The sequence below is a fragment of the Sorex fumeus genome, unplaced genomic scaffold (assembly GCF_029834395.1).
Source record: "Sorex fumeus unplaced genomic scaffold, SorFum_2.1 ptg000045l, whole genome shotgun sequence".
Classification (NCBI taxonomy): Eukaryota; Metazoa; Chordata; class Mammalia; order Eulipotyphla; family Soricidae; genus Sorex; species Sorex fumeus.
This window is the reverse complement of record NW_026606102.1, coordinates 15,801,623-15,822,976: the sequence shown is the minus strand read 5'-3', so window position 1 is coordinate 15,822,976 and position 21,354 is coordinate 15,801,623. Positions and strand designations below refer to the sequence as shown.

At 39.8% G+C, this 21,354-nt stretch overlaps 1 protein-coding gene across 1 annotated transcript in view; it reads left to right on the top strand.

Annotated features, from left to right (window-relative positions):
• The window catches only part of RNF11 (ring finger protein 11), a 44,915-nt gene extending 33,044 nt beyond the window's left edge, over positions 1-11,871 (top strand). The window contains exons 2-3 of the mRNA XM_056122292.1: positions 7,498-7,667; positions 9,590-11,871. Coding sequence (XP_055978267.1) covers positions 7,498-7,667; positions 9,590-9,761 — 342 coding nt within the window. The 3' untranslated portion in view covers positions 9,762-11,871. The remainder of the gene's footprint in view (positions 1-7,497; positions 7,668-9,589) is intronic.
• The last annotated feature ends 9,483 nt before the right edge of the window (positions 11,872-21,354 follow it).

The following is a 21,354-nucleotide window of genomic DNA, read 5'->3' as shown; positions in this document are numbered from 1 at the left end:
CTTCCCCCCCCCCCCCCCCCCCCGCCAAAAAAAAAGGAAAAAAAAAAACTACCTTCCCAATAAAAATACCAAAAGCCCTGAGCAAACTCATTGACCTCTTAGTACCTGTGTTGCAAATCATAATGCACAAAAGGAAAAGGGGGTGGGGGTGGAGAGGGAGGGAGGGAGGGGGAGGGGGAAAGGGAAAGGTAGGGTAGGGGAAGGGGAGGAAAAGAATGAATCTGCTGTAGAGGCAGGGCTGGGGGAAAGGAGGGAAACTGGGGACATTGGTGGTAGGAAATGTACACTGGTGGAGGGATTATTACATGACTGAAACTCGATCACGAACGGCTTTGTAATGGTCTGTCTTGTGGATATTCAGTAAAAAAAAATTTTTAATAAGTATATGTGGAGTTCATTCTGCTTCAACCAGCTTAATCAGTGGCTGAATAAATAGCAGTCTTGTACATTAAAAAAATTCATATGGAATGATCATTCCTGAGTCATTGACAAACCCATTCAACGTCAAGGACAAATAATGTTTGTTATCCAGCAGAAAAAGCAACATGAAATATAAATACAAGGTTATAAATGATTTATAAATTTACCTAAAGAAACTTTGAGATTCTTGAAGTTGGACTGCCTGGCCTTGAATCCTGGCTTTGCCTCCTACTAGCTGAACAATTTAGGCAGAGTTTCTTTAGGTGCTTCAGCTTTCTTATCTGTAAAATATAAATATTAATGAGAACTTTATTTTTTAATCTGAATAAAGGCAGTGGAAATTGAGTTACTAAATTTTGGTAGATATGATCCAGACTATACAAAACTTGTAAGGTCTTACTGGGAACTTTGGCTTACATCAAAGCTATAGGTGAGAAGGGTTGGATATATTTGAAAACAGTTTTCTAACTTCTGGGTAGGGAACAAATTGAGATTTCGCTAGCCCATTTTCGTTCACTAGGAAGAAATGAGATCTGGCTTGTATTAGCAATAGGCATGGAAAAATAAATGTCTGAATTCGTTATTTTGGTAGTATGGGAGGGTAAGGCCAAAGGATATCACAGCCTTAGAGAACTAAATAATGGTCATGTCATTCACTAAGTTTGGGTACCTAAAAGAGGGGAGTTCACTTTTGGACATACTGAATTTGAGGTGCTTTTGAAATACCAACTGCATGTCAAATAGAGCCTGGGGTTTTATTTTAGTCTTTGTTTTGGGACCACTCTCATCAGTGCCTGGTGGCTCCTCCCAGTACTAGTTATGCTCTGGGAATCATGTGCCTATGATTAACCCAGACCTCCTGCATGCCAAGGAGTCTAAGAGAAAGATACAGATTCGAATAACTTCTTAGTAATTTTAGCTTACAGGATGGGCAAAAGTTATTGGAAGAAGAATATAGGATAGGCAAAGAGGCCAGGATGACATCAAAATCTAACTTAAAATGGTCACATTCTGAAGTACCAGGGATTAGAGCTTAGTGGTGCAGGGTGAGAGCTGGGAGGAGTGGTGGTGACATGGACCACATAGACACCATTTCTATCTCCATAGTGATTTTCATGGTGCTATGTAATAAATGTTGAAAATATTAGTTTCTTTTACAGTCTTTTTTGTTGGTGATCCATAGCCAGTGGTGCTCAGGACTTAGTAGTTTCTGTGCTTAGGGATCATTCTGGCTTCCTGGGGGACCATTTGTGGTGCTAGGGATCTAGCCTGAGTTGGCCATGTGCCAGGCAAGCGCCTTATCCCTGTATTTTCTCTCTGGTTCCTCGGAATCTTTTTTAAGTTTTATTGTATAACTACTGTTGTCAAAAAACACTTCAGAAAGGAACATTTCTGATGAACGTTGCCAAAGTATTTTAATAGAGTGAATCAGAGCCAGGGAGATAGCTCAAAGGGCTTGAGTACAGGCTTTGCATGCTGAGTCCCAGGTTCCATCCCTGGCACAGCACAGTTCCCCCGAGCACCACCTGGAGGAACCTCTGAATCTGAATGAATAGTCAGAAACAGCCTCCAAACATCTGGCAAAGATCAGCACACTAACAAAGGAGTCAAGGTATTGTTAGTTTAAGTATTACCTAGAATAGTCAGTAATTCAGTAGGAGGAATCACAAAATTTAGCATCTAATTTATCACAGCTATGATTTATAGTGGCTCAAAGCAAAATAAGGAAAGGGAAAAGGTTCATAATGTGCAATTCATAGGAAACCAGGTACCAGATTTTTAAAAATTTTTATTAGTGAAACACCATGAGGTACAGTTATAGACTTACAAATTTTTGTGCCTGGGTTTCAGTTATACAATGATCGCACACCCATCCCTCCACCAGTGCCCATTCTCCACCACCAGGGATTCCAGTATCCCTCCCACCCCCCACCCCCCTCCACCCCCCCTGCCTCTGTGACAGGGCATTCCCCCCTGTTCTCTCTCTCCTTTTGAGTGTTGTGGTTTGCAAAAGAGGCATTGAGTGGCAATCATGTTTGGTCCATAGTCTACTTTCAGCTTGCTTCTCCCATCCTGGGAGGATCCTCCCAACACCCTTTATTTGGTGTTCTCTTCTCTATCTGAGCTCCCTTTTCCCCTAGCATGTGTGGCTGGCCTCTAAGCCATGGAGCAAAACTCCTGGTACTAATCTCGGCCACTCTTGGGTGTTAGTCTCCTATTTTGTTACTTTATGTTCACCAGATGAATGCAATTTTTCTATGTCTATCCGTCTCTTTCTGACTCATTTCGCTTAATATGATACTTTCCATGTAGTACCACTTGTATGTAAATTTCATGACTTCATCTTTTCTAACAGCTACATAGTACTCTATTGTGTAAATGACCAGGTACCAATTTTCAGTCTTCTCTCCTAGCATAGTAAAATAGAAAGCACTTGATTCCACCAACTTTGAATTGTGCTGACATGTGTGAAGGACTCTGTAGTCAGGGATGCCAGATACCTTGAAGAAAAGCAGCTGCCCAACATAGATGTTGGTGTTTATACAAAGAGTTTACATGAAGTGAATCATCAGGGAATAATGGAACTAAATCTTAACCTTAAATGTACTGGAATCTAAATCTTAAAAATTGGTGTTTTTATATTTCTGTCTCATCTTTCATGTCTTCTAGCTAGCATTAAAAATAAGATTTCACTTTTTCCACCTTAAAATTCCACTGTATCTCTAGCTGCTAAACAATAAGTCATCCATCAGATCATTTTTAACAAGTATGATAGGAAATAGGTGTGTGTGCTGAGAAGGGTGAGACCACATCCATCTTTAAAATTTCAGGAGTTCTTAGTTATTTCCTTCCCTCTAAAAAGTGCGTGTAAATTTAAATTTGGATGTTTAAGTGAGATTCAAAGAACTCATTTGGTTCAGTAGAAGTACCAAAGGAAAATCTGTTAACATGTTTGTTTCTTCATAAAGTTAACATGTTTGTTTTCCTTTGTTCTCTTTTCCATGTCCTGTGTATACTACACTTGTGAGCCATGGAAGAAATCTAGCCCTTTAAAAAATTGTATGTGAGTGGCTGAGAAAAGAAATCAAAGTGATGGAACACATGCCTTGCATGTGTGAGTCATTAAATTTGATCTTCTTTATTACATGGCCCCGAGCACTGCTGGAGTGGCCCCCAAGCACAGCAGGGATGAACCCTGACACTGCTGAGCCAAGCTCAGAGCCAGCGTACCCACACACCACCTTCCCTGCTTGCCTCCGCCCCCCACCCCCCCATCCTTGCTGGAAGAGGCTTCTAATTAACAAAAAACAAAAAAAACCACATGCTTAGAGATGATTATTTCTGAAGCGGTGTAGTTATTTTTACTTGTAGTGAGTATGTCACAAAAATTTCGTAGTTCCTTTTTACCCATACTTAGACCAGTTTTTCCTTTTACCTGAGTGAGTTCTTAGTACTGGGCCTCCTCCACCCAGATCCCCGATCTTCCAGTAGCTAGGCGTTACACCCACCAGCTGCCCCCTGTGCCGTGCAGTCTCATCTAAGGCCAAGACCCAGAGACTATAAAACAAAGCTCCCTGAAGTGTGTGCATGACTTCTTATTGTCTAGTTCTCGCTCTCAGAGAACCCTGCAGGCTACCGAGAGTATCCTGCCCGCAAGGCAGAGTCTGGCAAGCTCCCTGTGGCATGTTCTATATGCCAAAACCCAGTAACAATGATGGGTCTCATTCTTCTGACCCTGAAAGAGCCTCCAATGTGTCACTTGCTAAAATCTTAGGGCTATGATGAGTGGAGACATTACTGGTGCCCGTTTGAGGAAATGAACAACGGGATGATGGTGACAGTGACAGTGACAGTGATTTCTTAGTACAACAGATGGCAGCTTACCAAAGTTAGATTAGACTAGCTCTGAGAATCAGAAAGGCAATCTAGAGTTGTCTTAGGGTTGGAAAGCGTAGAACTGGCAGGATCAAAACAAAGACCAAATGAGTACTTAATATTCGGGGACTAGCTAGAAAACAGATCAAAGCCCAGGGACATAGCAGTTATCTAAGGTTTTCAGATCAGAATTATTAGTGATGGGGGCAGGGGGAAACAGTATGAAGAGTAACTTGCAAATGTTGTCATAAACCAAGTTCTTACAATAGTATCTTACATGATTATATCATTTGACTTGAGTCACCACAGTAAGTAGTAAGACTCAAATCTTGAAATTAAGGTTTTTTTGGGTAGAAAATCCCATACTCTTACTTGGGAGGAGGTGGAGTTTGGACCACACTTGGTGGTGCCCAGGGATTATGCAGTATCTCTCTGTGCTCAGGGATGATTTCTGATAGGGTTTAGGGAACCATATGCAGTGCTGGGGATTGAACCCAGGTTGGCCATGTGCAAGGCAAATGCTCTACCTACTGTACTATCTCTACGGCGCCTGAAACCCCATACCCTTAGTTATTATGCTTCATTCACCTCATTCTATAGAGTTGCTCCAGACAGAGATTAAAGATGGAAACCCTGATTGTTCCTCCTCAGTCAGATTGCATTCCAAACCCATTGTACTAGAATAGCTATTTTAATTTATTGTATTGTTAGTAAGATTCCTTTGAATATAAATAGTTTTGTTTCTTTAAAGACTCATTGGATTTCTAGACTTAGGAAAGTGATACTGGAAACCAAATCCCACAGTGAGCACAAGAAGAAACTGTTCTCTGCTGTTTGAAAATAGCTTTCTGACTTTAGATAGCATTGTAGCACTGTCCTCTCGTTGTTCATCGATTTGCTCGAGTGACTTTAGGTAGCAGTGGATTTTTGATTGTCACCCAAATACATAGGAAGAACTACATGGAGTAGCCCTCCGGAGTTCCAGATGAAAGATCAACAGGGAAAAAAAGTAATTTGACTTTCAAATGTATCTGTTTTAGAGGAATAATTAAAAGATAAATTTGATTATTATTAAAGTTGAGACTGAAGTTATAAACCCTGTATTATAGATAAAATCATTTATTGAAGCATTCATTCCTTTGAAATGCCTGTTTTTGATAACTTTCTTAAAATGTTAATTCAAAGAATTCTTTTTTTGAAGTAATGTAGGTTGACAAAATTCACATGATTTATAGAGAATCTTGATATCTATAAATCAGGTATTCATATAGTAAAAATTAATTAACTTAAAACAGAGAGTAGAATTCAAGTTCCAGTACTGTTCCAATAATTAAACATGTGACTATAAGGCAAGTTTGGTCTATAAAATGGGAACATTAGTCTTAGAAGATGAATCCTAAGATTTCTTTTTTTTTTTTCCTTAAAGATAAACCTCTGCCAAGGTCCAATAAATTTCTTTCTCTTTTTGATTAAATTTTGTTTTATTTTGATTTCCGCTTTATTGAGATCTACCATATATAAGTCCAGTCTATTTGACAGGGGGTGGGATGCTCTTGGGACATACCTGGCATTGCTGGGGGGAAGGTAAAGGTAAAGGTAAAGGCCCTCCCGTTGATCGTCGATTTGCTCGAGCGGGCCCAGTAACGTCTCCATTGGAGACTTTGTTGTTACTGTGTCTGGCATATCGAATACTCTCGGTAGCTTGCCGGGCTCTCCGAGAGGGGCGGAGGAATCGAACTCGGGTCGGCCATGTTGGCCGCTTGTAAGGCGAACGCCCTACCCGCTGTGCTATCGCTCCATGCAATATAAGGGATTAAACCAGGGTCCTCAGAAATGGTTGCATGTTAGACAAAGTGCCTTACCTCCTGTTCGATCTCTGCAGCCTCCAGTCTATTTTTTAAAATATTATATTGTTGTTGTTGTTTTTGAGTCACAAAGTGTTTTTTCACAATTTTCAGACATTCAGTATTATAAAACCAATCTTCCTCCCCCCCCGCCATTTTTTGCTGGAGGTGGGGGACACATCTGGCAATGCCCAGGACTTATTCCTAGCTCTGTATTCAGGAACCGCTCCTACTAGGGCTATGGGACACGGGGGATCAAACTAGGGTCAGCCGCGTGCAAGCCAAGTGCTCTGCCCTCAGTGCTATCTCTCCAGCTTCCAATCTGTTTCTTAAGTAAACATTCGAGTGTTTTTCTACAGTCATAGCAGAACTACAATACTACTTGTTCATATTTAATGAGGTTTTATGTGTATCTTTTGAGGACAAAACTTGAAATATCTTGCTTTATTCTTTTTGTTTTGGGATTGTACTTTGCAGTACTTGGATGCTACTCCTAGCCTTGGGGGTTGCCCTTGGCAGTGTTCAGGGGATTTATTTAACCTGGGATTTCAACATGACTTCAACTTTTTGAACCATCTCCCTGCCATTTCCTGTTTAATTCTTACAGTGCCAGTAGTAGTACTTTCTGTATAGAGAAACTAAGGCTCATGAGGTTAAATAATTTGGTCAACGATTTATAGCTAATTTGTGGCATCACTGTGAGTCTGACACTGAACTGAGAAGTTTACCCATTGTAAAACTTTGAGCTGAATATTCAAGCCCCAAACCAGTTTTGGTGTAAGTACTGATATACCAAGGACACAAAACTCCACTGCAGTTTTGAGTATTAGTTTTTGAAAAGTCTGTCTTATTTTATTTTTTAAATTTTATTATATTTTATTTGTGGCCCACACCTAGTGCTGCTTGGGTTTATGCCTGGTTTTATGCACAGGGGTCTCTCCTGGTGGCGCTCAGGGGCCTATTTGTGGTATCCAGGTAATGAATTAGGGTTGACCTCATGTAAGGCAAGTGTCTTAGTCCCTGTATTATTTATCTTTCTGGCACCTAAAATAAGCCTGTTTTGTTCATTATATTGATTTAACTATTCATCAAAATTGAATACCCCTGGGTTATATAGTCCTCATAGAAATACATGAAATGTTAATGCATGCCAGTTTTTCAATGAAATTTGTGTTTACGTCTTTCGTCGTATATGCTAAATTACAGCAGCTGAAAGTCTCTTCTGCATAGTAACCCAATTTAACAAAGGCAGCCTGCTCCCCCATCCATAACCTAAAAATATGAAATAAAAGGATAGCCTTAGTTCAGGGGAAGGTTACTTTTAAACTAATTATTTTCTCCGTTTTTCAAAATTTAGGAACAAGTTCCAGTTCCAGTCTATCATCCAACACCTAGTCAGACTCGCCTAGCAACCCAGCTGACTGAAGAGGAACAAATTAGGATAGCTCAAAGAATAGGCCTTATACAACATCTGCCTAAAGGAGTTTATGACCCTGGAAGAGATGGATCAGAAAAAAAAATCCGAGAGTAAGTCTTAATAAATTCACACCTGTCAAGAAAAATATTTTGCATTTTGAAAGTCAAATATTTAATCAGTTCATTAGAATTTTTAGGTATAGCACTGTAGCACTGTCCTCCCATTGTTCATCGATTTGCTCGAGCGGGCCCAGTAACATCTCCATTGTGAGACTTTTTGTTATTGTGTTTGGTGTATTGAATACATTACGGGTAGCTTGCCAGGCTAGCAGTTTAATATTTTGCATTTTGAAAGTCAAATATTTAATCAGTTCATTAGAATTTTTAGGTATAGCACTGTAGCACTGTCCTCCCATTGTTCATCGATTTGCTCGAGCGGGCCCAGTAACATCTCCATTGTGAGACTTTTTGTTAGTGTATTTGGTGTATTGAATACATTACCGGTAGCTTGCCAGGCTAGCAGTTTTCATAAAACATTAGGAAATGATGGTGTGAATTCTGACCATTTTATGTGTTGCAAGTGTCCATTTGGATGACATTTGATGTTAGTTAAAAATTATTCATCTGGAGGCTCTTACAGTAGTATAGTGATTAAAGGTGCTTGTGGTCCCCAGCACCCTAGGGCCTGAGCAGCACTGTATGAGACCTGATTATCACTGAATCACTAGCCCAGTTAACAAAGTATTACTTTGAATGGTCCCCTATTCACTGAGCACTGCTTGGGGGGACACAAAAAATAATTATCTTGTATCTATAAACTAACTCTTAATATGAGAGGTGGATTATGGTATAGGGACATTTTGGTACATTATGCAATTATTGTTTGCTAAGTTTTTTAGTGATATGAGGAGAATCTTGTGTCTTATGCAATAAAATTATTGCAAAATAATTAAGCCTATTAAGTTGAATATAAATATTGTTTCTGGGGATTTTTTTCCTCAAATTTCTAGTATCTGATCAATTGTAATGAGTCTAGCCATTATTTAGGTAGAGAATAGTCTCACCAACATAGACACAATCTGTCTCGTTTACTGTGTTGTTTGGATGTTAGCCTTAGCATCATTTAGTACATAGTGCTTGTCGTACTTCAGTTAGTACCTCTGTCTACAAACACTGAAGAGTTGAATAGTGAACTTTAAAAATGTAATTATAGAGTCCTTTAACCTGCGGCATCCCAGAGAATAGGCTGAAGTTAGAAGTTCTGATTGTATGTTTTATCAAAGTTAAAACTATTACGCTTTTGTGCCTACACTAAATCTCAACTCAAGTAAAATGTTCAGTAACGATATTGATCTAACTTGAACTGGAGCAATAGTACAGCAGGTAGTGTGTTTGCCTTGCACACAGCTGATCCAAGTTCAGTCCCCTATATCCCCTATGGCCCCTGATCTGAACACTATCAGGAATAATTCCTGTGTGCAGAGCCAAGAGTGACTCCTGAGAATCTCCGAGTTAGATCAAATGTTTGATCTAACTCGGAGATTCTCAAAGTTGGCCTATGTACCTCTTTTCAGGGGTGAAAAAATCATTGTGTCCACCGGAAATATTCTTTACGTGAACAAAGTACCTCTCCATGATATTTAAGGTTATTATCAAACCCTGGTTCCTTCCAGTATTCTACAGGTGCTGTCACCCACTTTGGGAAACATTGATTCTAACTGATGATATGTAAAAAAACACTTTTCCCTTTAGTTGTCTTATGTAATTTGTAGCTATTTTACATTCAATGAACTTGAGTCCCATGCAGCCTATTTCTCATTGTTCCATTGATTTCTCTCAAACTATAAATCCCAGGGATTGAAATAAGAGATAAATGGATTAAATTTATTGGGGTGAAGGGATTTTTTTGCATGCTTCTTTTTCATGACTGACAAGCTATTACATAATAGAATTTTAAGGTATTCTGGATAGGTGATTTCTCTTAAAAAAAAAAAACAACATTTTTTCTCATTTCTCTCCCTTATCCCTGACAGGTGTGTGATCTGTATGATGGACTTTGTTTATGGGGACCCAATTCGGTTTCTGCCGTGCATGCACATCTATCATCTGGACTGTATAGATGACTGGTTGATGAGATCCTTCACATGCCCCTCCTGCATGGAGCCAGTTGATGCAGCACTGCTTTCGTCCTATGAGACTAATTGAGCCAGGGTCTCTCGTCTGACTTCAAGTGAACCATCATTTTTGGTGGTTTTGATCTTTTGTCACTGAGCCCAAAGAGCCAGGGATTAGGAATTAAGATCATGCACAAAAGTTTCCTTAAAATTCCTGAATGGCTGCAGATGTTGGGAGAAAAGTATGTGATATTTTAGAAACTTAGGGGGAAAAGTAGGTTGGTATTTTTATGTAAAGCCTTGACCCAGTGTTTAAAATATAATTGTATTTAGATCTTGTTATTGCTCCAGTACATAGGAATTGTGTAAAAGTGTTACAGCAGCTGTATATGTTTAAATTGTGTGTGTTGAAGATTAGGAAAAAGATAGTGGTTGTTTTTCCTAAAGTGAAATAATTTCCCCTCTACCCCCCCACCCAAATTCTTTTCTGAAGTTGCTGGCATTTGGGTCAAGGTTTTATTAAAAGCTACATTTTATAACACTGGCACAAAAAAAAAAGTAGTTTAAAGCTTGTTTGCACAGTTCTTTTTTTCCATTGGAAATGGAATTCATTGCCTTAGGTCTTTTTAAATAGTGTATTATTATCGTTGGGGCTGGCTCTATGCTTGAAAACCAGTTTATTTATAACCTATTATAAGTGCTATATCTGTTTGCAGTTAGGAAATGCAGAATTCAAATGATCTCCTAGCTTGTAAGCAAACTGAGATGCACTATCCCTTTTCTATTAAAAAAATTAGTTAATGTGTCAAGAAACCAACTATAGTAAAGTGGGATTTAAAATTACCCTTTCTATATGTTTTGTCTAATTATTTTAGTTGTTAATATGGTGATAATTAAAAGTCAAGAAAATGTTAAATATTAAGATTTTGATTTATTGAGCTTGAATTATGCCACCATGCTTATGTAAAAATGAAAGTGGCACCATGGTGAAACTGAAGTTTCTCACTTGTAACAGTTTTTGATTTATCCTTTTCTGTGACCTCCTTCCCTGTTGTCTTGGACCATAAGCAAAAGGATACTGCATCTCTCATTATTGTAGTGCTGAGGTTATTGAAGTTATATAGAATACATCTCAATCTATATTTCTTGGAAGGGAAAATCCTGCTAGCTGATTGACCAGTCTAAGCAGGGAGAATTAAGATAAATGTATTTCATGTTTTGCACACAAATACCGAATTTGTATAACCACATGACTTCATAGTTGTAATCTCAGAAGGAATTTTTTTTCCTTTTCTTTCCTTTTTTTTTTTTTGCTGTTATATAAGAACACTCTGAATCTCTAAGCTTCTGAAGTATTAGAGGTAGAGATGATCTAGTAAAAATGTAGTTTTAATGTTTTATCCATTTAGCATGTGTTTTTTTCCCTTATATACTCAAAGATGACTTATTTGTTCAACTCTGATATTAGCTAAAAAAAATCATTCACTAGCAAAAGGAGAATCAGTCTCAATCTAATAAATCGGAAGTGTTTATTTTGTAATGAGTTGAATATTTGACTCTAACACTTTTCTACATACAAAATGCAAGTATCTTGAAGGTTCTTCATAATTGCATTGTAGAAGTATTTTGTATGTCATAAATACTTCTTATGGATTTGACATTTGACTGTAATGTTCTTTTGTTGGTTAATTTTCTATGAGCCCCATGATGAAAACACTTAAAGATGAAAGATGAATTAGAGGAAAAAATCAAAACTATCAAGTTCTGTTAAATTGTTACATGTATCTTGCTTAAGTTTTTGTTCATTAATTTATATTCACCCAATTACATAAAGCAAATTTGGAGAAAACACCTGAAGTTGTGCAGTATTTTCAGAAATGTTACTTTTGTTTAATCTTTGTGTTGCTGCTTACAATATCATGTCGGTGTCATCACTATCAAAGACATTTTAAATTACATTGTTAAAAGTTGTAATGAACCTTACAAAAAAATCATCTCTCATGTTGGACTTGGTGTATTAGAAGACTTCTCAACAGAAGTTTGGCAGTATATTGAAGGAATTAGTATTGAGCTGAATGCTTTTTTTTTAAAGGTACTTTGTATTCTTTAATTTTGATCACCACATATTTGATCTCCACATATTATGTTAAGAATCATCAATTTTTGACTTTCATTAAATTAAATAAAGTTATAATACAGTTGTAAAGGGCTAAAATTAAGAGTTGATTATGTAAGAATATTGTCCTGAGTATTTGATCCTTATTTAACAGAGATGTATTAGTTTGATTTGTTACTTTAAAATTTCTAGATGCGTTTACTTTGTAAGAATCACTTTTTTTTTTTTTTGCTTTTTGGGTCACACCCAGTGATGCTCAGGGGTCATTCCTGGCTCTGCACTCAGGAATCACTCCTGGCGGTGCTTGGGGGAACCATATGGGATGCTGGGGATCTAACCCAGGTTGGCCGCGTGCAAGGCAAACTCCCTACCCGCTGTGCTATCACTCTGGCCCTGTAAGAATCACTTTTTAAATTTTAATTGAATCACCATGAATTACAGGGTTGCAAAGTTATTCGTAATTGAATTTTAGGTGTGCAGTGTTCCTTTCACCAGTGTCCATTTTAAGAGGTATTTTGAGGGGCTGACAGCATAATACGGGTAGGTGCTTGCCTTGCGTGTGGCCAACCTGGGTTCAATTCCTGGCATCCCATATGATCCCCTGTGCACCACCAGGAGTAATTCCTGAGTGCAGTGCCAGGAATAACTTCGGAGCATTTCTGGTTGTAAGAGAAAAAGGAGGGAAAAAGTATTTTGAGTTGCTTGGCATTAACTGTCATCTAATCACAAACTTAGAATCTTAATAACTTCGAATTTCTCAAAGCAGATAAAAGCAACCTTTTTAAATTTAAGCAAGATTTCAAGCTTGGTTCTGATTTGTATGCCTGAAAAGCCTGAGCAGGAAAAATTAAAAAAAAGAATCTCAGTGTGATAAATGAGAGTTTTTAAGTTGAAATACTTTCATATCCTTGTAGTTTGGTTCACAAACCCTTTTAGTTCTATGAGTATTCTTTATAGGGATCTCTTAAATAAGGTGTTAGAACTGAGTTCCTCTATTACTAATGTCTAGCATGTAATATAAGGCAGCATGTTTTACAGAATACAAGTGAGCATTTAACAAATTTTCTGTATGCAAAGCTCCTTCACAGGAAAACATTCATTTAAAAAAGGATTATAAGTAGTCCAAAACAGGATTTCCTTTAGTTCTGAGAGTGAAAATAATAAACAGTAATGAAGGTGAGTTTCTTTGGTATACTTCAGACATGTAGATAGTTTGGTGTCCACGTTTACTTACAAAGGCATTGGCCAGAAATCATTTCTTAGAGAGTCAGTTTATTCTCAAAAAGAACTACCTGAAAACATAGGCCTAGTTGAGGATGTTCTTATCTCCCTCATTCAGGGGCCTGAGAGCCATCAGAGAGCAGGGTTCTCTTGAGTCTTTGGGGACTTAATTGAATTACTCCTTGTTTCTTTCCTGTTTTATCCCATTCTGCAAGCATTTTGCCTTTAAGAGCTCATGCTTCCATCAATGCCATTCCCCACTTAGTCATGAAGATTATTTGTTCTTCCTGCTTCCTACGAAAATGAATTTGCTAGCTTAGCCTATGAAAAGATCAGATCCACCCATTCATCTGATAGGCAAACTTTAGCCTACCTTCTAAAAGATCCAGTCTAACCATTCATTTCTTTAAATACATTTTCCTCCCTCAGGAAGATACACACAAAACCTAGATGCTTTTTAAATAAATGTTTATTAAGTAAAACACATGATAAAAATATCCATCAGCAAAATTTCCATTGCTGTAACAAATGTGATTACTGATTGACCCACTGTTAGGTGAGCTATTCCCGAAAGCTGTCAAAAATGGTCTTCAGAATAGTTTGTCTCAGTTATGTATGTGTCAAGTAAGAATTTGCCTATGGTCAGGCAGTGGTTTAATGTAAAACAGACTTGCTGACAATTCAGATTTAGAAAAGGCTGAGTGATAATTTTTTTTTTTTTGCTTTTTGGGTCACACCCGGCGATGCTCAGGGGTTACTCCTGGCTCATGCACTCAGGAATTACTCCTGGCGGTGCTCGGGGGACCATGTGGGATGCTGGGAATCGAACCTGGGTTGGCCATGTTGGCTGCGTGCAAGGCAAACGCCCTACCCGCTGTGCTATCGCTCCAGCCCCACTGAGCGATAATTTTATGGTAGTGCAAATGAAACCTAGGATTTAATAGGGTAAATTATTGCATCATATAAATATCTTAAAGTAGTACTTTTTCTAAGTAGTGTTTTGGTTGGGGTGGGGGAAGGGGGTTGGTTTTTTTGTTTTTGTACCACACCCAGCAGTTCTCGGGTTATGCCAGGAATCATCAGTGGTGGTGCTTGGTAGACCATATGGGATGCTGGGAATCAACTCAGGTCACCGTATGCAAGGTAAGGTGCCTGCCTTGCATGTGGCCAACCCACGTTTGATCCAAGGTGGGGGCACTGGAGTACAGGAAGTAAAGTGCTTGCCTTGCACATAGCTAATCCAGTTCAATTCTCAACAACGCATACAGTCCCTTGAGCACTGTTAGGTGTGGCCCAGAAACATAAAAAGGATACACCGATTCATTTTTATGTATTTAAGAAAAGTTAACTAGGTCTGGCTGTTCTGCATAAGGATTTTGGGGGGGGGGGGTTCTTGGGTCATACCTGGCTCTGCACTTAGGAATTACCTCTGGCGGTGCTCAGGGGACCAGCTGGGAATTGAACTCGGGACTTGGGTCGGCCACGTGCAAGGCAAATGCCCTACCCGCTGTGCTATCTCTCCAGCCCCTGCATAAGGAATTTTCAACCAGTGTCAGTAACTACGATTTTGTTTTTAGCTCTTCAGGGATGTTTACATTAAGGCTTATATTAAAATGACATAAAAGTGAGTAAATGAATAAGACATGTAGTTTTGGAATATTGATTTAAATATGCTTTGCAGAGCTGGGTACTTAGTTGCAATGCCTGCTTTACTTGCAGAAAGCAGATTTGATCTCTAGCACTGCATAGTCTCCCTAGTAACCCTCAAGCACCCTGCTGGGAATCGCTCCAGAGCAGCATTGAGTATGGCCCCCAAACCAAAAATATACCTTGTAATGTAATTACTTTTCTCGATTTCTAAATATGCCATAAAAAAGTATTAGCCCACAGCTGTGGGTAGGTCACTTTACGTGGATACAGCTGACCCAAGTTCAAGACCCCATACCACATACAGTCAGGAGAAACCTCTGAGCACTGTCAGGTGTTGCCCAAAAACAAAACCAGATGAGTTCTTTTACAGCCTATTTCTTAGCCTGTAATATTTTTATTAGAGACTTTAGTGAAATTATTAAAAGAGGTTTGGGTTTATTTAGACATTTTACTAGTTTTCATTATGATAGCACAGTGGGTAGGGCGTTCGCCTTACAAGCGGCCAACATGGCCAACCCGAGTTCGATTCCTCTGCCCCTCTCGGAGAGCCCGGCAAGCTACCGAGAGTATTCGATATGCCAGACACAGTAACAACAAAGTCTCCAATGGAGACGTTACTGGGCCCGCTCGAGCAAATCGACGATCAACGGGAGGGCCTTTACCTTTACCTTTACCTCATTATGAATGATAGAGGATAATATGAATGATTAACGTTAGAGACAAAAGTCATTTACTATTTCATTAAAAAATTAAAGAAATTAGAACATACTTTCTATATCTATATTTATTTGCTTTTTGGGCCACACCTGGCAATGTACAGGGGTCATTCCTGGCTCTGCACTCAGGAATCACTCCTGGTGGTGCTTAGGGGACCATGTGGGATGCTGGGAATCGAACCCGGGTCGGCCGCGTGCAAGGCAAATGCCCTATCCACTGTGCTATCACTCCAGCCCCTACTTTGCTATATATTAAGAAAAAATACTGTTCATTGGAAGATCTTTGGGTAATATTAAGATGATAGTATCCAAAGATAATATCAGTGTATGAGTGAAGCAGTGTTATTAGTAAGGTACCAGTGTTGGGCTGCTAAAACTGTAGTCAAAAGGATAATCCTTGCTGGCTTTAAAACCTTTTTTTTTTTTTTTTGCTTTTTGCGTCTTGCTTTTTGGGTCACATCCGGTGATTCACAGGGGTTACTCCTGGCTCTGTGCTCAGGAATTACCCCTGGCGGTGCTCAGGGGACCATATGGGATGCTGGGAATCAAACCCGGGTCAGCTGCGTGCAAGGCAAACGCCCTACCCGTTGTGCTATTGCTCCAGCTCCTTTAAAACCTTTCTTACTACTTCAGTTTTGTAGCCTCCAAATTTATGGGCAGTGAGAAACAGTTGAAATGATTAACTCATTTTTTTGTTTTGTTTTTATGAGGTCACACATCGCAGTATTCAGGACTTGCTCCTGATTTTGCACTCAGTGATCACTACTGGCGGGACTTGGGGTCCATTTGGGATACCAGGGATTAAACCCAGGTCGGCCATGTGCAAGGCAGAGAACCTTACCTGCTGTACTATCACCCTGGTAACTCAAGTTTTGTATCAGGAATCTGAACGAAGTAATGAACTCTGAACTCAAGATCAAGTTGTCTTTGCGAAGGGGGGAGCTCAGCTTTTCCTCTGGGCACCACACATTAGTCTTAAAGAAATCAAAAGCAAGATTTAGGTATTGTGTGAATGAAGAAAACTCAGCTATGCTGCCGGGGGGCCTTGAGATGTATTCTAGCACTGTTCATCTATGCTACAGATGTGCAAATAGGCTACATCTGTGAATTTCAGAAACTGAGCCAGTCCTTTAATTTTCAAGCACGACAGAATAATGACCCTCTCTCTGTCCATGAGGGTAGCTGTAGTCAGCAAATTAAAAGTTAATAGCCATAATTTTAGGGTGTACACTATGTGGGGAAGGGAAATTGTTTTTCACAAACCATTTGTTCCCGAGGCCCTTCATGCTGATAATCACTATGTTATCTTGACACAAGGAAGAATAACTCATAAACATTCTTTCTGATAGTGAGTCAGGTATTTTCTAGTAGGGTATTTTCAAATGGCCAGACATTGCAAGCCTGTTCTCAGGAGATTATTACTGAAATTTTGAGTTAATGACTTGGAAGCTGTCCATCAAGTCTATGGATATGAGTTTTGACAAATAGGGATTGTTTTCCTGTTAACAAAAAGCATGAAATGGCAACTTACTGATTCTTAGAACTTGATTTTCACTTAGCATATTTCACTTAGCATATCTTTACTAGATATTCCCACATCTAATAAAGGTATTTTTAGTAGCTGTCCACACGAAGCAGAAGCAAATGGTGCTGGAGACCTTTGGCTTAGCACTAAGTTCCATGTTTAAATCTATATAATCCATTCTTCACACAATATAGCAAAAATAGTTTTTTAGAATGATGTCATTCACCTCCTTAGAACTTTTATAGTTTCCAGTTGTTCTAAGAATAAAATCTATAGTCCTTAGTGGCAGAAATAGTTGGCTTTCTTCCTCTCATAGTACTCAAGCTTTATAGATTTTTTAAATGCTAAACTCTGTTCTGCCTATGTCTTTTGAATTGTAACTTTCTTTCCTGTTTTTCCTTCCCCAGATCATTCACATGGTTGACTTCTCGTCCTCTGAATTAGACCAGAGACATCCTTTGTTTATTAACTCCAGAAGTTCCCAAACTTGTCTGGCCTACCCTCTTCAGGGAGGGGAAAATTACTATTTCCTTCACCCCCCAAAGGATACTCCACCACATTCCGGTGGACCCCCTCCCCCGCCACAGGGAGTGGTAGTGTTTGGAGAACATGACTCCATGATTAATTTTTACTGTATGTCTTTCTTACCAGAATAAGGTCCATCAGAGCAGGACCGTTAGGCACTGAACATTGTGGGGAGAAGTGGAGAAGGGGAGGAGAGGTCCTGAGCATTTCTGATAAGAGAGAGCCACTGTCAAAGAAGTGCTTGGTGCTTGTTGGAAAATAGGATCTTTGGGGGAACATCAAAGAGGCAAAGAGCTCTTTCTGATTGGGTAGCCCTCTGTAAGATGCCTCGATGAGCCTTGTCTATATAGACCAACAAACTACACCCACCTCTCCCCCTGTCACTTTCACTTGGGAATATGGCTGTTTGAAGTTACCAACTTCTGAAAGAAAGGACATGTAATGGTTAGGTGGTGCTTTTGTCTGCAGTGTAGCCTATCATTTATTTTTAGAAACGGCAGCCCCAGATAACTGAGCATAGACCCGAACTAGACTACTGATTGTACCACCTTCCCTCCACACTTTCCTGAGGCAGTGGCTCTCAAACTATAGTGGTGTATATCAGATCCATATGGAGGGCATTTTAAAATTTAGATTGCTCGGCCCTCATCCCTATAGTCTGGATGTTTAAAATGCCTACATTTCTAACAGATTAGCTGATCTGGAGAACTAAGGTCTCTAAGGGCTGGACATTCAAACCAAGCCTGACTAATACCATTATCTAGAATTTTTTGTACTGGAGTCATGGAAAGAAGCCATTTCCTTGTCCCAGAGCTGTGAGGATGTGAGGTTTGAAGTGCTGTTCATAGTAAAGCCCGTTCAAGAGATTGGTACAGAGCAAACCAAGAGAAGTTCTAAGTGAAAACAGTGGCATCTATTTCAGTCCCTGCCTAAAACCAAGTCCCCCACACCTGCTTTTCAGTCTTGAGACTGTGTTTTTGCCTTAATATTCTAAGGGTAGTGCCTAGGCTATTTACGTGATTTTTAAATTTACTGTTGTTTTGGGGACCACACCTGTTGTGCTTAGGGGTTACTTCTAGTGCTGTGATTAGGAATCACTCCTAGCAGGATTCGGGGACCATATAGGATACTGGGGATCAAACCTGGGTCTTTCACATGCAAGGAAAGCACCCTGTCTCTGTCTCCATACTACTGCTTCGCCCCCTACGTGATTTTTTTTTTTAAATGTAATCTTTGAAACAAGTTTTCATTTTACAGACGCATGAACTGATTTTTAAAACACAGAAATAATTTCAAATCTGAACCCAGCCTGTACTAATATATATATATATATATATATATATATATATATATATATACACATTAGAATTTAGGCTGGAGCGATAGCACAGCGGGTAGGGCGTTTGCCTTGCACGCAGCCAACATGGCCGACCCGAGTTCGATTCCTCCGCCCCTTTCGGATAGCCCGGCAAGCTACTGAGAGTATTTTGCCCGCATGACAATTCCCGTGACGTATTCGATATGTCAAACACAGTAACAACTAAGTCACACGATGGAGACGTTACGGGGCCCGCTCGAGCAAATCGATGAACAACGGGAGGACCATGACCGTGAATTAGAATTTAAAATGGTGACCCACAGATGTATTTGGCACATCAGCCCTCTTAAAAAGTTATCTTTGGCTGGAAAGAGTATGACAGGGCACTTGCCTTGCCCCTGGCCAATCTGGGTTCAATCCCTGGCATTCCATACAGTCCCCTGAGCACCACCAGGAGTGATTCTTGAGTGCAAAGCTAAGAGTAACCCCTGAGAATAATATTGCCAGAAGTGGTCACAAAACAAAAAAATATTTTAAGTTTGCCAATTAGCATCAGACACTTTTGAGTTTGCCAGTATTCCTACCTCTTACTGTTACACCAAACTCCTTGTAGCAGGTGGTTTGCTCCCCTTCAGCCTAGGCTTCTGCATCTGTGTGGCCTTTACTCCCATCTCTGCATTAGCTGATCGGAATGCTAACTGTGGAACTGGGGATTAGATTTCACCTTTTCATTTGACATCATTGTAATTTCATGAGCAAATACTCTTTCTTTAATGGATGCCTTTTTCCTTTTGATAATTAGACGCCCTATGTGACACTGCCAGGTGAGCAGGGGGAACCATGCCATATAGGCATATGCTCCATGTGTTCCACTCCAAGGATTTCCACTGAGTTACTAGCCAGTAAGTAGCTTTCCAACTTTAACAGTTGCCTAAGTCAATGAATCAGATCCAACTTTAATAATATTACAGTTTTGACCAGCAGTTTTGTAAAGCATGGGCTTTAGGTTTCATGAGCTTGATATCTTTCTGCTGTGTTAATAGCTATGCGATTTTAGGCAGGTTTTTTTTTAACTTGTTTTCTCATCTGTGAAATGATAAATAGTTCCAATTTCATTGGTAGTTTTAAGGGTGGCTGGAATAGCAACTGGTAAATATGGAGCTCTTATTAGCTAGTATGGGTACTGCATATATGGCGTCTTGTATTCTGAAATATTAATGTGAAGAAAAAGCTAAGCAATATAATCACAGTTATCTGTGAAGTGTTGGCTATGAAGCATCTGATTAAGCTTGTCAATTATAGATCTCCGTAACATTTAGTAGTTGTTTATTCCTAAGGAAGGGTCTCTGGTACATTTTTGTCACAATAATTAACTTTATGTTGTAAAAACAGTTCCTAGGTTTGCTCACTTTGGAGTTTTTAAGCCCCCAAATAAAACTTGTGGATTTTGTTGAACACTAGTGAGCTTTGCACCAGCTTATTAAAGGAGCTGTGCTAGCCCAAGCAAAAACACACTTTTCAGCCTTGGAAAACTGCAGACTGGGGGGAGGAGTTAGGACTTCACATTTGCTGCTTGGTGTTTAGAATCCAGGCACCTCTGCTTTATTACTGAATTAGTAACATGAATGATGGAGCTGAGGCTGAGGACACTGGGAACCAGTTGGCGTGACATTCAGCTTTAAATTTGATGCAAACAAGACAGCTTGTCCACTGGACATCATCTTAGAAGCAGTAAATTGGGAGTAATTCTGGAGAGAAGTGGAATTTATTTCCTTGAGTGGTTCTAGCAGCAGCTGGGGGCTTTCTCAGAACCTCCCAGAACCTCTCTACTCCTGGGAATCTCCCACCTGGACCTCTGCCAAATCTCCAGTTGTCAGTCGCCTTTTAGGGTCCTGGTTTTGCTCTCAGGTCATGGCTTTTTGCTGTGAATGACGATAGCAGTCTTGGAAACACTCCCGTTCTGACTTGAGATAAGGACTAGGGAATCCTGCCAAACCGTGGGAGAGCTGATAGGGGCTGGCACACTGCTGGAAGCCACCCTTCCAGTTCAGGGGCTGTGACCAGAAGCAGAGAGGTAGACTTCCTGATCATGATGTAGTTGCTACTTCTAACAACCAAGTTCCTCTGTAAGGCCCAGGAATTTAGACTTTCCTAAATGGGGATTGTTTGCTGTCTGTGGACCTGGGCTGCTGTAGAGGTCCCCGATTGAAGCAACGTACGGTTTTGATGTTTAGGGGGCCTGTACCCCAAGATCTCTGAAAAGCAGTAACAAAGCAGAGACTAGATTTCAAGTTTTCTCATGTCTAGACTCAAACCGGATCGGCTTCCTCCTCCAAGGGCAGATGTGCTTGAAAGGTCTGCACTATTAGAGACGCAATGACCAGAAATGACTCAGAAGAAACAATGAAAAGCCCATGACATCATTTTTACCTTCGGAGGCCTCTGCCTAAGGGAGGGAAGGGGTCAGACACCCAGTGTGTCATCGTCTTTTATGTACATGTTTTCAGTCGACTATCTCAAGTTGCAGGTGGAATGAAGGAGCCAAACCCACTGATTTCTCTTATCAGCCAGACTGCAGCTGGGCAGCAGAGGTAAAGGTGATGTAGGCTAACT